Consider the following 14,822-nt stretch of genomic DNA (forward strand, 5'->3'; position numbering starts at 1 on the left):
CAGGGCCTCTCCTGCCACTCACCACCCAGTCATGGGTGCAGGATCCCTGCAGAGGTGGTCCCTTGCCCTTAATGAGTGTGGCTCTAACACCCTGCACTGGCCCCCCCCACGGGGCCCCCACTCCCACTCGGTCTCTCTAATTTGTATTAAGTATCCCTTCCTCGCAGGCTTTCCTCCTCCCCTTCTTCTCCCTTCTTGTCTCTTTTGTGAGTGAATAATTTATGGCACTTTTCATCTTCCTGGCTGTTGTTCCAGGCGGGCGGCGGTGGGATGCTCTATGCCCTCCTGACGGCCACTCCCAGGCTGGGCGTGCAGCTCCATCCTTTTCCGGTGCCACGGCAGGCTGGAAATGGGACAGACCCACCCATGAACCACAGGAAGACTCAGGTGTGGCAGAATCACTGCCATCACCCGTGGAGCCATAGCAGGCAGGGCAATGGCTGGTGGATCCATGACAGCCCATGGGGCACCAAGAGTCACTGGTGGGACCTGGCATGGCTGTGACACCCACAACCGCCCAGGCAGGTGGGCAGCAGCCAAGGGAGGGCTGCCCCAAGGCCGGCCAGGGGTCCCATGGCAGCGGGGTGTGGGCAGAGCCGGGTGGACCCTGGCCCACTGCATGGTGCGGGGCTGCGGCGAGGTTTCCGTGGGCCGCTGGCTCTTACATAAGCTCATTGTTTCCTGAGTCAAAAGAGGTTTTGTCTCCGCTCTGGAGATGTGACAGGAGGAGGAACAATTTGCCCCATTCATCTTTAACTCTGCTCTGGAGAGTGGTGCGGTGGCCTGCGCCGGCAGAGACGTTAAACCCAACCACTTCCCCGCCATAAAATCTCCCGGGGAGCAGGTGTTGGAAATCGCCCCTTCCCCTCCTGATCTCCTCAAATCCAGTGCCACAGAAATCAAGGATAATCCAGCAGCCTCTTCAAAATGAAAACGCTGAGCCCTGATTAATTCATTTAATAAGTGACTGATCCCCTCCTCCCCCAGCACCGTGGCCCAAGAAGCCATTTTGCTTCTTGCTCTCCTGGGCTGATGCCGGGGAGATGCCGGGGAGATGCCGGGGCTGCAGCAGAGGCACCAGGCTGCTCCCCCACAGCCACCTCACCAGCCTCACCATGTGTCTTGTGTCTTGTGTCATGTGTCTGGCCTCTGCAGAGGGGCCAAAGAGGGCAGCACTCCATGGACCTCAGGGCCAGCTGCCTCTGTTGGGCTCTCCAGCCTCACCTCTCCTGCACAGTCCAGGGGCTGCTCCACCTCCATGCAGCCCAAGGAGCCCCAGCTTGAGGGGATTAAACAAGAGAACGAAATAGTCCCGTTTTCCAACTGAAAGATCAAACCGGTTAGAAGTGACATTGTTTTTGCAGTTCCATCTGCTTCAATTAGGGCACGGGGGGTAGAGCAGGGGGGCTCCCAATTATCCTCATTAGAGGGGCTCCTCGTGCAGCCAAGCTCCAGCCGTGAGCAGGGAGCTCACCAGGCTCGTGCTGGTTGATAATGAATATATTCATGGCTGCGCAGCCTGGCCTTGCTCGCCTGCTGCTGCTGGAGCCCTGCTCCTGACATGTGCTTTGGGCACTGCTGGGAGATGAGGAAAACCTCTTCAAGCTCTGGAGCTTGGTGGGTTTTGCTGAAATGGAGTGTGGTCAACACAGCCCCACCACTGCTGAGAGTCCTGACACAGCTGCCAAAGCAAGGCAGGAGCCTAAATCTGGTCCCAGTACCCAGGGTGGGAATGCTCCTGCTCCCTCTACCTCGGGTCCCACTCCCCAGCTCCTCTCAGGAATGGCTGTGGGCTGGAGATAACCCAGTGAAGCTGCCCAGGGAGCAGCTTCATCCCCATCCCTGGCCCATCCACCCCAACAAGGAGATTGCAGCTCCCTCCTGAGCTCATCTGCATTTTCAAGCTGGCTCAGGCCATTCTCACTTGGACCAAAGTACTCACCAATTTGAATTTGTGGCCATTTCTCTGCTAACAATACTGAAATTAACCACCACTTTGTGTGTGGAGCTTCTGGGAGAGCATAACATAAAAATACAGAAATAAGAAAATATCTGTAGCTTATGGGTTTAAAAACCTCATTATTTATGTACATCCATCCTTGTATAAACTAAATTGTTCTTTTAGTAGGTGCTGGCTACTGATATTAGATTCCCCTTTCATTTCCTTATCCCACCTGGCAGGTTCCAAGAGACATCTTCTTTGTTTGCAATATCTTTTGCCTGTAGCAAACCCAGGGTTCGTAAATGCAGCAGCATCGGGTGGAAACCTGACGTGCATCTGCTGCTGTGTGTGTTTTGTGTGACACAAAAGAAAACCTGAGACGTGGAGGAATCGGGGCAGTCCAGGTGTCACCCCCAGGATCCTGTCTGGTGTCAGCAGGCAGTGCAGGACTGTCCCTGCCTGCAGGAATGGGGGGCCAGACTTGGGGGCTGTGAGGAGGCTGGAGGTGGATGGGCAAGGGCAGAGTGGGATGCCCAGGGGGAGTGGGGGTAGTTAAGGCAGATTGGGGATGTCTGGGGTTGCTCATAGCAGGTTGAGGATGCTTTCATCCCTGCAGGAGTGCCCGCAGGAGGTTGGGGATGCCCGGGACAGGTTTGGGGATGTTCAGGGCACCTGCACATTGTTCTCCCAGGTGACCAGAGAGGCAAAGACCTCTCTTGGTGTCCTTGCCTGGCAGGGATTTTGTGCCATGGTGGGCCCCCAGCCCTGCTGGTGCAGGCAGCCATGCCAGGGGAGCTGAGGGAGGAGGTCCCACCATCATCCTGGCCACGGCGCCGATTGGCCCAGCGCTGTTGCTGTGGCTGTGCCCGGGCCGATGGCGGGGCCTGGCCTACAGCTCGTGCCTCCGTGCATGGGAATAATTCTCCTTAATCCTTCCGAGAGGCATCGCTGGATGAGACTGGAGCCTCCCTCTGGGAGCCCCATCTCCCCTGGCGCAGAGAGCAGTGCTGGGGGAGGGACAGCCGCCATCCTGGGCAGGGAGGCCTCTGTGCCCCCGGCCACCTGCCCGCTCCTGCTGGGGCCACAGCCAAGCCAGCATTGCTCCTGCACCCGTGCCGAGGGACAGCAGAACCCTGGGGGCTCAGCACCAGACCAGTGCCCTGGGCCAGGAGGGGTGTGGGGAGCAGGAGGTGGCAGTGCCGCCAACACCCTGCCCCTCCAGATGCAGCAGGAACCTGTGGACATGGTCTGGGATGCAGCACCACCATTACAAACACTGGGACAGGAGACTGGAGCTGGTTTTGGAGAGGTGGCTTGGAGGGTGCCCCTGGATAAGCGCTGGCTGCTGAGCCCCTCTGGAGCCCCGCACTCCCTGGCACAGAGAGCTGGCACCGAGGGCTTTTGCCAGGACCCAGCCCCATGGTGGGGCGGGTGACGCCTGCCACCGGCCTGGAGCACCCGGCACATAAACACCACCCCGGGATTAGGTCAGCTCTGGTCGTCGCTCAGACGAATAAGTGGATCAGCGCAAGGGAAAGGAGGGGGAGGGAGCTCTGCTGAGCGGGGAGCTCCAGTAGGGGCCTTTTAATTTAGGGGCTCATGGGGCCAGGAACCGCCTTGGCGCAGGCGCTAGGCTGGGCAGCGAGCGCTGCTGGGGTGACTGGGGACACGCGGCGGCAGCCCCGGCCGGCCCCACGGTCGGCTGGGATGCCCGAGCGTCCTCAAGTGTGTTTATTTTAAGGGATACAAAGTCCTGGGCCACCGCAGGGTCACCGCAGCACTCGCCCAGCCTGGCAGGAAAGTTTCCCGCAGGTGCTGGCAGGGGGAGGAGGAGGAGGAGGGTGGATGGCAGCAGCTGGGCACCATCCCGCCGCCCTACTCCCACACACCTTTGGACCTGGCGCCCATGTGCCAGGAGCCATCGGTCGGGGCTGCGGCCGCCCCACAGCCCCGGCCCATTGTCCCAGGGTGGCCGGGCCGGGTGTGGGGACGGCCATCTGCTCCTCGCTGCCGACAGCTTCTTTGTTCACCGCCCGGCGCACGCTGGCGCAGGAAGCGGCTCCCACGTGCTTCGCCCTTTCCCTCTCGCAGAGGCACCTAATGAAATAAAGGATTTACTGCGGCGAGGGGGAGGGAAGGGAACAGGCTGAGCAGTTTGAAATGTCGTGCCTGGCCCCAGGGCCGGGCTCCCTGGCCAGGTGCAGGCAGGGTGGGTGCAGGCAGTGCTGGGCTCTCTGCCACTGCTGGGCTGTTCTTGGGGAGCCGCCGTAGTGGGAGCAGGCACAGGCAGGGGGACGGTGCCAGGGCCTGGGGTGTGAATGCAGCCAAGATCTGTGCACTGGGTGTGCGTGGCACTGCCATTGCCAGGGCCCTGACCTGTTTGTGTGGTGGGGAAAAGGCCTTGCATGTGCTGTGGGGATGGCTCTAGGGCATGTGGAAACTGGGAACAGGAGTGTAGGGTGTAGGTCACTTGGGCTTTTGAGTGAGACAGGAAGGACATTGTGCAGCCCCTGTCCCCTCCCTGCAGCAGCATGCCAAGGAGGAGCCTTGCTGGGTGGTGCCAGCTGTGAGCAGAGCTCCTAATGCTGCTTTCAGACACCATGGATTCACGGTTTTCCCACCCAAGTGAGCTTGTCCTTGTGTGTTATCCCCATGGGCCAGCACTCTGCAGAACTTCATGTTCCTTAAACACCAGTGCTGGAACTTGTCACTTCCCATTGCACCCAGCCCCAAACTGGGCCAGGAGGATGGCAGGGGACCTGGCAGGGAGAGGCAGTGCCCCTTTCTCCTCCCTGCAATGCAAACAGAAACTGAAAAGGACCAAATTCCAAAGTTCTTATTCAAGCCCAGGCACCATGGCCGCGGGCGGAGGCGTGGGGACTGTCACCTGCAGAGGGATGGGTGGCTCGGGCATGGGGCACGGCAGCACCTGGTGTGCTTTGAGGGATGAGGGAGTAGATCCCTGTGACAATGGCCTTGAAGGCAGGGACACCAGCATCTGCTGCATCCCAGGGCCCAAAGTGCAGCAGTGCCAGCCTGGCTCCCAGTGGCAACTCAGCCACCAAGTGACCCCAGAGCAGCTTTGGGAAGGTGGTCATAGGGTGCCAAGGGGGTGACACACATTGTTCCTTGCAGATGACTCCTCGTCAGAGAGCTGCAGCGGGAATGGCTCCTCCACCCTGAACCCCTCCACCTCCAGCAGCACGCAGGGCGACAGCGCCTTCCCCGAAATGAACGGCAATGGCACCGCAGCCCCCATGGACTTCACCACCTCCGCCGAGGACCAGCCCATCAACCTCTGTGACAAGCTCACCCCTGCCCACATCACCCCTTCCTACCAGTCTGACAGCTGCAGTGCCGACGGGCTGCGCAGCAGGGTCAAGTACGGGGTGAAGACCACAGCAGAGGTACGGCCTGGGATGCTCTGGGAGAGACAGGGATGCACCCCACACCCCAGCTGCTCCAGGGCTGGGCACTGCAGTGGGCTCACCTCACCCCTGACCAGCTGTGTCACAGCCACCATGTGACAAAGAGCCCATTCATGCTGGGTCAGTCAATGTTTGCCACAGGATCAGGCAGAGCCATGGCCCCACCAGCCAGAGCTGTCATGGAGCCACCAGGTTATCACAGTCTTGCTGAGGCCACCATGCTCCCCCCTGCCCAAAGCAGGCAGGAGGTGACACACCTGGCCATGGGTTCATCTCCCTGGGTTGCAGGGGAGGGGTCAGACATAGCGAGACAAGGAGAAAGGGCAGGTGCATGAGATGAGAGCTGTTGGTGGTAACCCCTGTCTCCTCTCAGTCCCCGCCGTACAGCTCTGGCAGCTATGACTCCATCAAGACAGAGGTGAGCGGCTGCCCCGAGGACCTGACTGTCGGCAGGGCCCCTACAGCTGATGAAGATGATGATGACCACGATGACCATGAAGACAATGATAAGATCAATGACTCGGAGGGGATGGACCCGGAGAGGCTAAAGGCCTTCAATGTAAGGAGAGCTCCACAAGGAGGGTGAGCCCACCTGCCTTCCGTCTCAGGGTTCCCACCACGTCTCTTCTCATTTGCAGATGTTTGTGCGCCTTTTTGTGGACGAGAACCTGGACAGGATGGTTCCCATCTCCAAGCAGCCCAAGGAGAAGATCCAGGCCATCATCGAGTCCTGCAGCCGGCAGTTCCCTGAGTTCCAGGAGCGGGCGCGCAAGCGTATCCGCACCTACCTCAAGTCCTGCCGCCGCATGAAGAAGAACGGGATGGAGATGGTGAGTGGCCACCCCAGTGCCCTGCCCTCAGTCCCAGTGCCCAGAGCAGCACATCCCTGAGCAGCCCCTCTGCTTGTGTCCCTGCAGACCAGGCCCACGCCGCCCCACCTGACCTCAGCCATGGCAGAGAACATCCTGGCCGCCGCCTGTGAGAGCGAAACGCGGAAAGCAGCCAAGAGGATGCGGCTGGAGATCTACCAGACCTCCCAGGTACAGTGCTGGCAGCTGGGGGTGGGCGGGGAACAGAACTGGCAGTGTCCTATGGTGGGGTCAAAAGTCTTTCTGAAAGTCTGAGGGGCTGCAGAGCAGAGCCCTGCGGTGTGTCCTCAGCCAGTGGGGATGGGAATGCTGGTTTGGATTGGGCACACTGCAGCTGCAGGACACCAGGCATCCCTGCACTGTCCATCCTGCTGGCCGCAGAGGACAGCCAGGCTCCTCGCTGGAGCAGGTCTGTGTTTCCCCTGTGCAGGACGAACCGATCGCTCTAGACAAGCAGCACTCCAGAGACTCCACAGCCATCACCCACTCCTCCTACTCACTGCCAGCTTCATCTTACTCCCAAGACCCAGTCTACATCAATGGAAGCCTGAACTACAGCTACCGTGGCTACGGGTCCCTGGGGGGCAGCCTGCAGCCCCCCGCATCCCTCCAGACGGGCAACCACAGTAACGGTGAGTGGCTGTGCCAGGGGCACGGGGAGCCCACCCTGGCATCACCTCTGCCCCAGTGCACCAGGGGCTCCTGGCATCCCCACTGTGGGGTTGAGCTGGTTGCTGGAGGAGAGGCAGGGGCTGCTCCCACAGCTCCCACAAAGCTCCCAGTCCTGGCAGCACCTCTCCCACCACTGCACAGAGCTGCTCTCAAATCCCCTCTTGTCCCTTCTGTCTGGTGGCTCTGCTCACGTCATCAGCAGGTGGTTAATTGTTGAACTGCACTTGGAAGGACGGTTTGGGTGGCACTGGTGGAGGGAAGGAGTGTCACTTAAAAAAAAAAGGAGAATTCGTACCAGATTCTCTGTTAATTATTAACAGGGGCGGGCGCCTATCGCTGCCCTGATCTCCTGCTGGTATGAGCAGCTCTGCTCTCGGGGATGGGGACAGGGTGGGGGGCACAGCCACAGCTCAGGAGGGCTCTGAGGGGCTGGGGACTGCGTGGGGACAGCTGAGAAAACAGGGCTGATGCTGCAGGGCAGGAAGGTGGAAGGAGAATGTAGGCAGAGCTTGAGATTAGGAAATAGTGAACAGAGCAGAGTATCCTGGAGCAGGGCACACAGGAAGGCTCTCAGGTACCTGGTGACTCGCCCACACCTGGAGTAAGAGGTGTGGGATGAGATCAAGTGCTCCCTCTGGCTCTGTCCTGCAGCAGTGGTGGCAGGAGGGGCTGGAGCCCTTGCCAGTCCTTGTCCAGTCCTCCTGCAATCCCTGGGTTGCCATTGCCTGTCCTGGTGCACTCTGGGCTCCTGCCCCAGCCCACCCCGACGGGAGCCAGGATTTGGAAGGATGTGATTTCCGGAGGCCTGAGAGATGCCTGTCTGGGATTAACTCTTATCATCCCTTCCTAATGCTTCTTAACCCTGAATAAAGATCCTGTCCCGGCCTCCAGCTGCTGAGACCTAATCCTCACAGCAATGGTTCCTCCCCAGAACAGCACAGCCACCCGGTCCCCACTGCCAGGCACCCTCCTTGGGCTCCTCCGTGTGAGACAGTGAACGTGCAGGAAGGTCCCTGAGCAGCCCCAGGAGGAGCAAACAGGCCCTGGGTGCGGCACCCAGCAGCACCTCGCCTTATTTCCTTCTAGGGGGTTTTTAAATCTCTGATTTGCAGTTGTCTTTTTCCCAAGCTCTTGCCCAGTCCTTGAGAGGGAAGAGCACTCTGCAAGGAGCTGCATCTTCTCCTCCCTCTGAGCAGAGGCCCGCAGGGCATTGCTGCCCAGAAGTGTCTTCACCCTCCATCCCCCACCTCAGGCAATTCTTGCTCAAGCCCACATCCCTGCTCCCAGCTCCTTCCCCCTTGGTGAGCTGGGAAACAAGCTCAGGCTCAGTTTACTGCTGCCTTTTCTGCCCAGTGAAATTGCTTTCGCATGAGAGCCTCCTCCTTCTCCTCCTCCTCCTCCTTCTCCTCCTCCTCCCCCGCTTTGAAGCTCTGGTTCTCTTGGCATGGAACACTTCTGCTGGTGCTGCTCCTCCGGCAGCTCCAGCATTGCTTTCCTTGAAAGCTTTCCATTCTGCCCGGGGCAATGAGCTTCCCTCCCTGCCACCATCACCCGTGCCCCCCACCTGGACTCGGGGCAGCTGAATTCTCCCATCCTGGTTTGCAAACAGCCACAACACCCAGTCCTTGCTCCGCGTGCCTGGTGTCCCATGGCTGAGTCAGGCCACCCAGCAGGGGCTCAGCCATCCCAAAGCCTTTCTCCAGCGTCACCAACTGCTCCATCAGCCTGCAGCACTTCAGCTCACAGCCCAGGGATTGGTTCAGTGTCTTCTCTCCTTCCCTCCAGGCTGCAGCCTCAGCAGCCTCCTCTCCCTGACTATCACCACATCTCTAGTACATCTCTTGGCATTTTCTCCTCATATCCGATTGATTGTGGTTTTTTGCTCTTTGTTTTCCTTCTCTTACTTGGCCCATCATGAAGCTAAGTCCACTTTTTCTCCCGCTTTTCTTTCTGGGGTCACTCATCAAGATAAAGCAGGAAAGCACAGCCCATGTGAGATGTTACTCCTCATATGCAGAGGGAAAACCAGAACCTTGAAGGTGATTTTGATGGTGCAGGTGCCAACAGGAGCTGGCTTACCTCCCAGCAGACCCTCTCTTCACAGAGCTGTGAGCCAGGCTGCAGGATGGGATTTTTGTCATATTGGCTCTGAGACCTCCTTATAGAATCGTTTGGTTTGGAAGAAGCCTTGAAGTTGACTTCACTCCAACCCCCTGCCACAGGCAGGGACACTTTCCACTAGAGCAGATTGCTCCAAGACCTGTCCAGCCTGGCCTTGAACAATTCCAGGGATGGGGCAGCCACAGCTTCTCTGGGCAACCTGTGCCAGAAACTCGCCAATCTCACAGAGAATAATTTCCTCCCAGTATCCCATCTAAGCCTTCCCTCTGTGAGGTTGAAGCCATTGCCCTTTGTTCTGTCATTCCATGCCCTTGTCCAAAGTCCCTCCCCAGCTGTCTTGGAGCCCCTTTAGGTACTGAAAGGAGCTCTGAGGTCTCTGCAGAGCCTTCTCCAGGCTGAACAACCCCAATTCCCTCAGCCTTTCCCCCTAGCAGAGGTGCTCCAACCTTTGCAGCATCTCTGTGGGCTCCTCTGGACCTGTGTTCCTGTTGCAGAGGCAGTGAGTGGCTGCTCTGATGTCTGAGAGGGAGCGGGAGCTCCTCACGTTATCCGGGCACTGTGGGTACCTTCCAAGTGCTGCAGAGGTCTGGAATCACAGCAGGATGAGCATGGGAAATGTTGCTGTGCCTGAGCTTCCCTCTCACTTTTCCTTGTCAGGTCCAACGGATCTCAGCATGAAAGGTGGGGCCTCCAGCACAGCCCCGTCCAACAGCACCAGCCGGGGCATGCAGGCGGCGCAGCTCAGCCCCACGGAGATCAGCGCCGTGCGGCAGCTCATCGCCGGCTACCGGGAGTCGGCGGCGTTCCTGCTCCGCTCTGCAGACGAACTGGAAAACCTCATTTTACAGCAGAACTGACTCCCCGTGTCCGCATCGCTCCTCGGTCGACAAGACAATTTGTACCTGCTAGAAAGAGGCTCCCGGCGGTGTCCTGCTCAGGACCAGCATCGTCCTCCCGCCACGCGGTGGGCACATGTAGTTTTAGAAGGTGGGATCCTAAAGACCTGTTTTCTTTTACACTCCAAGCACCTGGGACTTCAGGCACAAGGACACGTTTTGGAACCGTACCAACAGCCGTGCCTCCGGCCGACCAGAAGCCAACCCTGCAGCTTGGAAGGATGTGGGACTTTGAAGGGCAGAAGGGAGCCTGGGGAGGTTTGGGGCTGCAGATGTATTTAGAATAACCTTTGTGGACCCAAATGTTAGATTCCCATCCCTGGATAATTTCCAAGTCTTAGGTGAGCTGAATCACATATTTATTGAGAAATGGACCCTCCTCTTCCCTTAGTAATTTATTTTTCTGAAAATGGATTCTTTTGAGTTTGTACAGATTGCCAGTTTTTTGTCTGTCTGATCAGAAGGAATTTATTCCTGTGAAATAACACATTCCATATCACTACACTACTAATTTCCAGGCAGCTCTGCCTGTTTCTCTGGTGAACCCTTGTCCCACAGGGAGCAAGTTTGCCATCCAGCCCTTGACATCGAGGCTGCTCAGCCTCCAGTGAGCGTAGGTGGGAGCTGAACAGCAGTGCAAGCGTCCTGCTTAGGCCTTTGTTCTAAGAGGTCCCGTAGCAGCAGTGGGGTCTGAACCTCCCGCAGAGACTCGGCAAGCTCAGCAGACCTCCGGCTGGAAGGACATCTCGCACTCATTGAAGTCATTGCAGATAAGAGAAGGAAGGAAGGAGATACCTGAGAAACACTGTTTTGCGGTCACCATCCGTACTCTACCTCACACTCCATTGTGGGCTTCTTCCAGGACTGGCAGCGCCGGTCCTGGGGGTCAGTGGGTGCTGCAGACATGGGGATCGTGCCGAGGAGGCTGGAACCTCCGGCTGGGTCCTGCTGCGCCCGGCCGTGTGCTCCGCTCCGTCTGCAGCCAGCCCGGGGAGCGCGGGGGCTGAACCGCCCGGTCCCGCGGGGTGTGAGGCTGGGCAGCCCCAGGGCTCAGCCCAGAGCTGAGCTGGAGTGGTGACCGCCCGCTTCTGGGCAGCACTGAGCAGCAGAACTGACAAAGTCCTCTCCGGGGCCCAGGATCCTTCCCCCTCCCTGCTCACAGTCCTGGAACAAGCCCACAGTTCCCAAAGTGTGGAAGAACCGTAGTCCAATGACCATTCTGCCCTGTTTCCACCCCCCAACAACGATGCACTTCGTTTTGCTCAGTGCAATACCTACTGCCAGTGCTGCTAACCCAGGGACCTCGCTCCGGCCAGGGGTGCTGAGCCCAGCCCAGCCATGCAATGTGCTCTGGAGCTGTGCAGAGACCAGCGAGGGTCCCGCTGCTCCCTGTCCCCCGCAGCCCCCCCACTTGGCTGAAGTCCACACCATGAGATAGAAATCTGATAAGTGTAAAGCTGTTTTGTAGGTAGGAACTTTCTTGGTTTGGAGCCAGTTTTTATCTTATTTTTTGGCCACTCGGAGCCAGCGGCCAGGGGCTGCTGCTCCAGGGGCCAACGCTGGTGGCACAGGCTTGAGCAGCTGCTGGTCCGGCCAGGAGCGGGCCCGGGCAGTTCCCCTGTACCCTCTGTACCCCATGATGCTCCACACACTGGAAGAAAAACAAAACTTTACCCTGCTCTTAGTCTCAGAACAGAAAAAGCTGCTGGCTCCTGAGGCCAGGTGTGCCTGGCCCCACAGCAGAAGGGATCAACCATTGCATTGACTGTTTTCCCCAAACCTTAAAACTTTCTGTAGCATTTGGAGAAAAGGGACCCAGCCCCTCGCCGCGGGGTGCAGCTGAGGGGTCAGTGCAGAGACAGGTGATGGTGGCTCTTAGACCTGACCCGATGCTGGAGCCAGGAGCATCGTGGCCACACCCATCCCCTCCTGCCGAGCGTGGGGAGGGGGCCCCGGGCACGCCAGCCCCCAGCCAGGGCTCAGACTCAACGCTTTCCCCAGCACTTCAGAAGCCTGCTTGGTTTGTCCACTGCATCCTCCCATACTTGGAATTTATGTAAATATTTATTTTTGTGTGAATACCATGAAGTAACAAACCTTTGACAAAATCTGTAACTGCAGCCATTTGTGAAAGTCTTACCGTTCAGGCAGGAGAGGCAGAGACAATCGCTGTCCCGGGATTCTCCCTCTCCATGGTCTCCCACCCACGCCGGTGCCTCCCTCCTCGGCAGAGGCAGAGGAACCTTTAGCCATAAGTTTGCCATCAGTTTGTACTGAAACAGAGGTAACCCGGGGGCATATGGACAGACCACCAACAGCCACAGTTGGGTTAAGTTTTATTTATCCAAGTCATTCCTGATCACCTCTGAACCTGTCTCGGCACATGTGGAAGTTCAGGAGCTCTCACGCGTGGTCAAACTGCTGTAGAGGACACCGAGGCCACGTCGTGAAGGAGGGTGCCCAACACCACCCTGTCCCAGCACCTGATGTTCATAACCTGCAGCTGAATGGTACAGACTCAGATTCCCAAAGCCCTGGTGACAGCCACATCTGGGACAAGTTTTAAAACAAACGGGATTGACTCTGAATTTCTGTCAGGGATCTTTTTATTTTTCTTTCCCCTCCTTTTTTTTTTTTTCCCCTTCTTTTTTTTTTATTTTTTAAATTTTTTTTTGGTGAGCCACAGCATTCTGGTTCCTTTGGCATGAGCTCCACAGACATCTCCATGCTCTGCAGCTGCTCCGTGCTCCACCGTGGCTCTCCCTGTGCTCCAGGACTGTTCACAGCCACATTCCTGCGCTCTCACTGGGCAGGACGGGGTCAGGAATTGCTAGTCCAGGTTCTCAACAAGAAGGAACAAGCAGGAGCAGAATACACCGGCTTTCCAGATATCTGAGAGGTGGAAGGAGAATGCTGGGTTAGCAAATGGTCTGGATGGTCTTGGGTTTGGTTAAGAAAAGCTGATCACTGGTCAAAAAAAAGAGATTTTTTTTTTTTTTTAATTTTATTTTACTTCTCCACACCCATCCTGCCCTGGATGTGCGGTTCCCATGATGCTGTTTCTCTATGGGAGAGCATTCCCGGGGTTGTGAGCAGATGTAACTTGTACCTCCCCGATCCCAAGGGCCACTTCCCTCCCGGAGCGGCCATCGGATTTAGTACCAGTTCATGGAAAAAAAAAAAATGCTGCTTTGAACTCAGAGGGTTAATATACTTTTGATTTGTAATTTTTTGTAAAACTTTTTACAAGGTAGCATAGTATTTCACCAGACACCAACTACAATCCGTCCATGGTCTGATTTTTATATAATTTAGTGGTGCTTTAGAAACTTTTGTTCGGTTGTTTCGGAGCTGCACAGCTCAGTTCTTCGCCTGTATCTACCTAAGACCAATGTGAACCTTTGTATTTTTGCTCCTAATTTTGGACTCAGTGAAAGTGTACTGTTTACATGTACAGAACTCCCGACCCCGTGTGTTCTGCCAGACCTGCTGTTGAAGAGGAAGCTGCCCCTCACCCAGTTCGTCTGCTTAACCCAGCCACAGCCTCACCCACCCACCGCCACGCGCCCGCCCCAGGGACACCCCACCAAACCCACACACCCTTTAAGCAATTTTGGGTTTTGCACAAGCTGCTGTATTTTATTTTCCCCCGGTAGTTTTACAGATCGGCTGCAATTCCAATCGGGAGCTGATCCGGGGCTCTGAAGCACCAGATCTGGGCAGTGCTGCTGCCTCCCCATCCTCCTCCTCCTCGTCCTCCCACACGGGCGGGAGGGCAGTGCTGCCCGTCGGGTCCAGCTGATGTCGGGGAGCAGGGGGAAGCACTCCTGAGCAGAATTGGGAATACTTTAGGGAAGGGGGTGAGCTCGCCCAAGCCGGCTGCTGGCTTGGGGTGGAGGTGGGAGCGCGGTCCCACGGGAGGCTCCCAGCGAGGCAGAAGAGGCTTTTGGGAAGCTGGTGCTTTCCCGAGGGCTCAGACAGAAAGCGTATGGCACTTAATCCAGCTTCTAAGGTGACACTTTATTGCTTAATCAATTGATTCCTTTGGAAATGATATTTTTGCAGATAGGCACCTATGCAACTTCATGTGGCTCTTAAGCAGATGAGCACTTCCTCCTCAACGAGCTTGATAAAAGTTATTTGTGTTATATACTGTGGATTTTTCCAGTAAATGTGGCTTAATATTTTAATTCTTAGAATGTGTGTCTATTATATATGTGATGCAACTTAATTCTGTTCTGTTTGTGGAATGATTAGCACAGGCCAACTCCCTGTCCCCTCACTTAACAAAGACCAATGAGCTGTTAATCGAGCTGTTATCTCCATGGTATTACTTGCTAAATGCACTGATTTCATAAGTATGTGGAATCCTTTTTTTTTTTTTCTTTTGAATCTGTATATCATATATAAGACTGAATCTACTTAATAAACACTGTATAACAAAAAGGGCTTTCTCCTCCACTGTCGAGCCCCGCTGGGTGCTGCTGGCCCCAGCGCTGCCCCTCGCCCCAGGCTCTGTGCGAGAGGTTGGTGCCATCAGTCACCAGAGCGGGATCTAAATTTAGGTGTTAAAAGGAAGAAAAAAAAACCAAACCAAAACATCTCTCATTCCTGTTGACATAAGCTGTGCTTTCCATTCCGTAACAGACAGCGTGGGTACCAGAGAGAGCAGTGGCAGCACTCGCAAAGGGGGCAAGGCACCAGTTTTATGCTTAACTTATATTTTGACAAAATTAATTTTGTGAAGTGTCTGGTTTTTGTGAGAAAAAAAAAAAAAGAAAAAAGAAAAAAAAAGTTTTCATTGAAGTTTGTGCAAAGTTCTCCCTCATGGAAAATACTGATTTTTCGTTATCAGCTTTATTCACTAAGTATAATAAACCTTTGCATCCATAAA

The 14,822-nt window shown here is 56.2% G+C and overlaps 1 protein-coding gene across 3 annotated transcripts in view; it reads left to right on the forward strand.

Annotated features, from left to right (window-relative positions):
- NOL4L (nucleolar protein 4 like) overlaps positions 1–14,822 on the forward strand; it is a 63,489-nt gene extending 48,667 nt beyond the window's left edge. For all 3 annotated transcript variants that reach the window (XM_071446890.1, XM_071446891.1, XM_071446892.1), the window contains 6 exons: positions 5,078–5,349; positions 5,744–5,929; positions 6,009–6,200; positions 6,288–6,410; positions 6,670–6,871; positions 9,690–14,822. In XM_071446890.1, coding sequence (XP_071302991.1) covers positions 5,078–5,349; positions 5,744–5,929; positions 6,009–6,200; positions 6,288–6,410; positions 6,670–6,871; positions 9,690–9,889 — 1,175 coding nt within the window. In that variant the 3' untranslated portion in view covers positions 9,890–14,822. The remainder of the gene's footprint in view (positions 1–5,077; positions 5,350–5,743; positions 5,930–6,008; positions 6,201–6,287; positions 6,411–6,669; positions 6,872–9,689) is intronic.

The sequence above is a fragment of the Agelaius tricolor genome, unplaced genomic scaffold (assembly GCF_023055355.1).
Source record: "Agelaius tricolor isolate 1412-34295 unplaced genomic scaffold, bAgeTri1.0.p SCAF_23, whole genome shotgun sequence".
NCBI lineage: Eukaryota > Metazoa > Chordata > Aves > Passeriformes > Icteridae > Agelaius > Agelaius tricolor.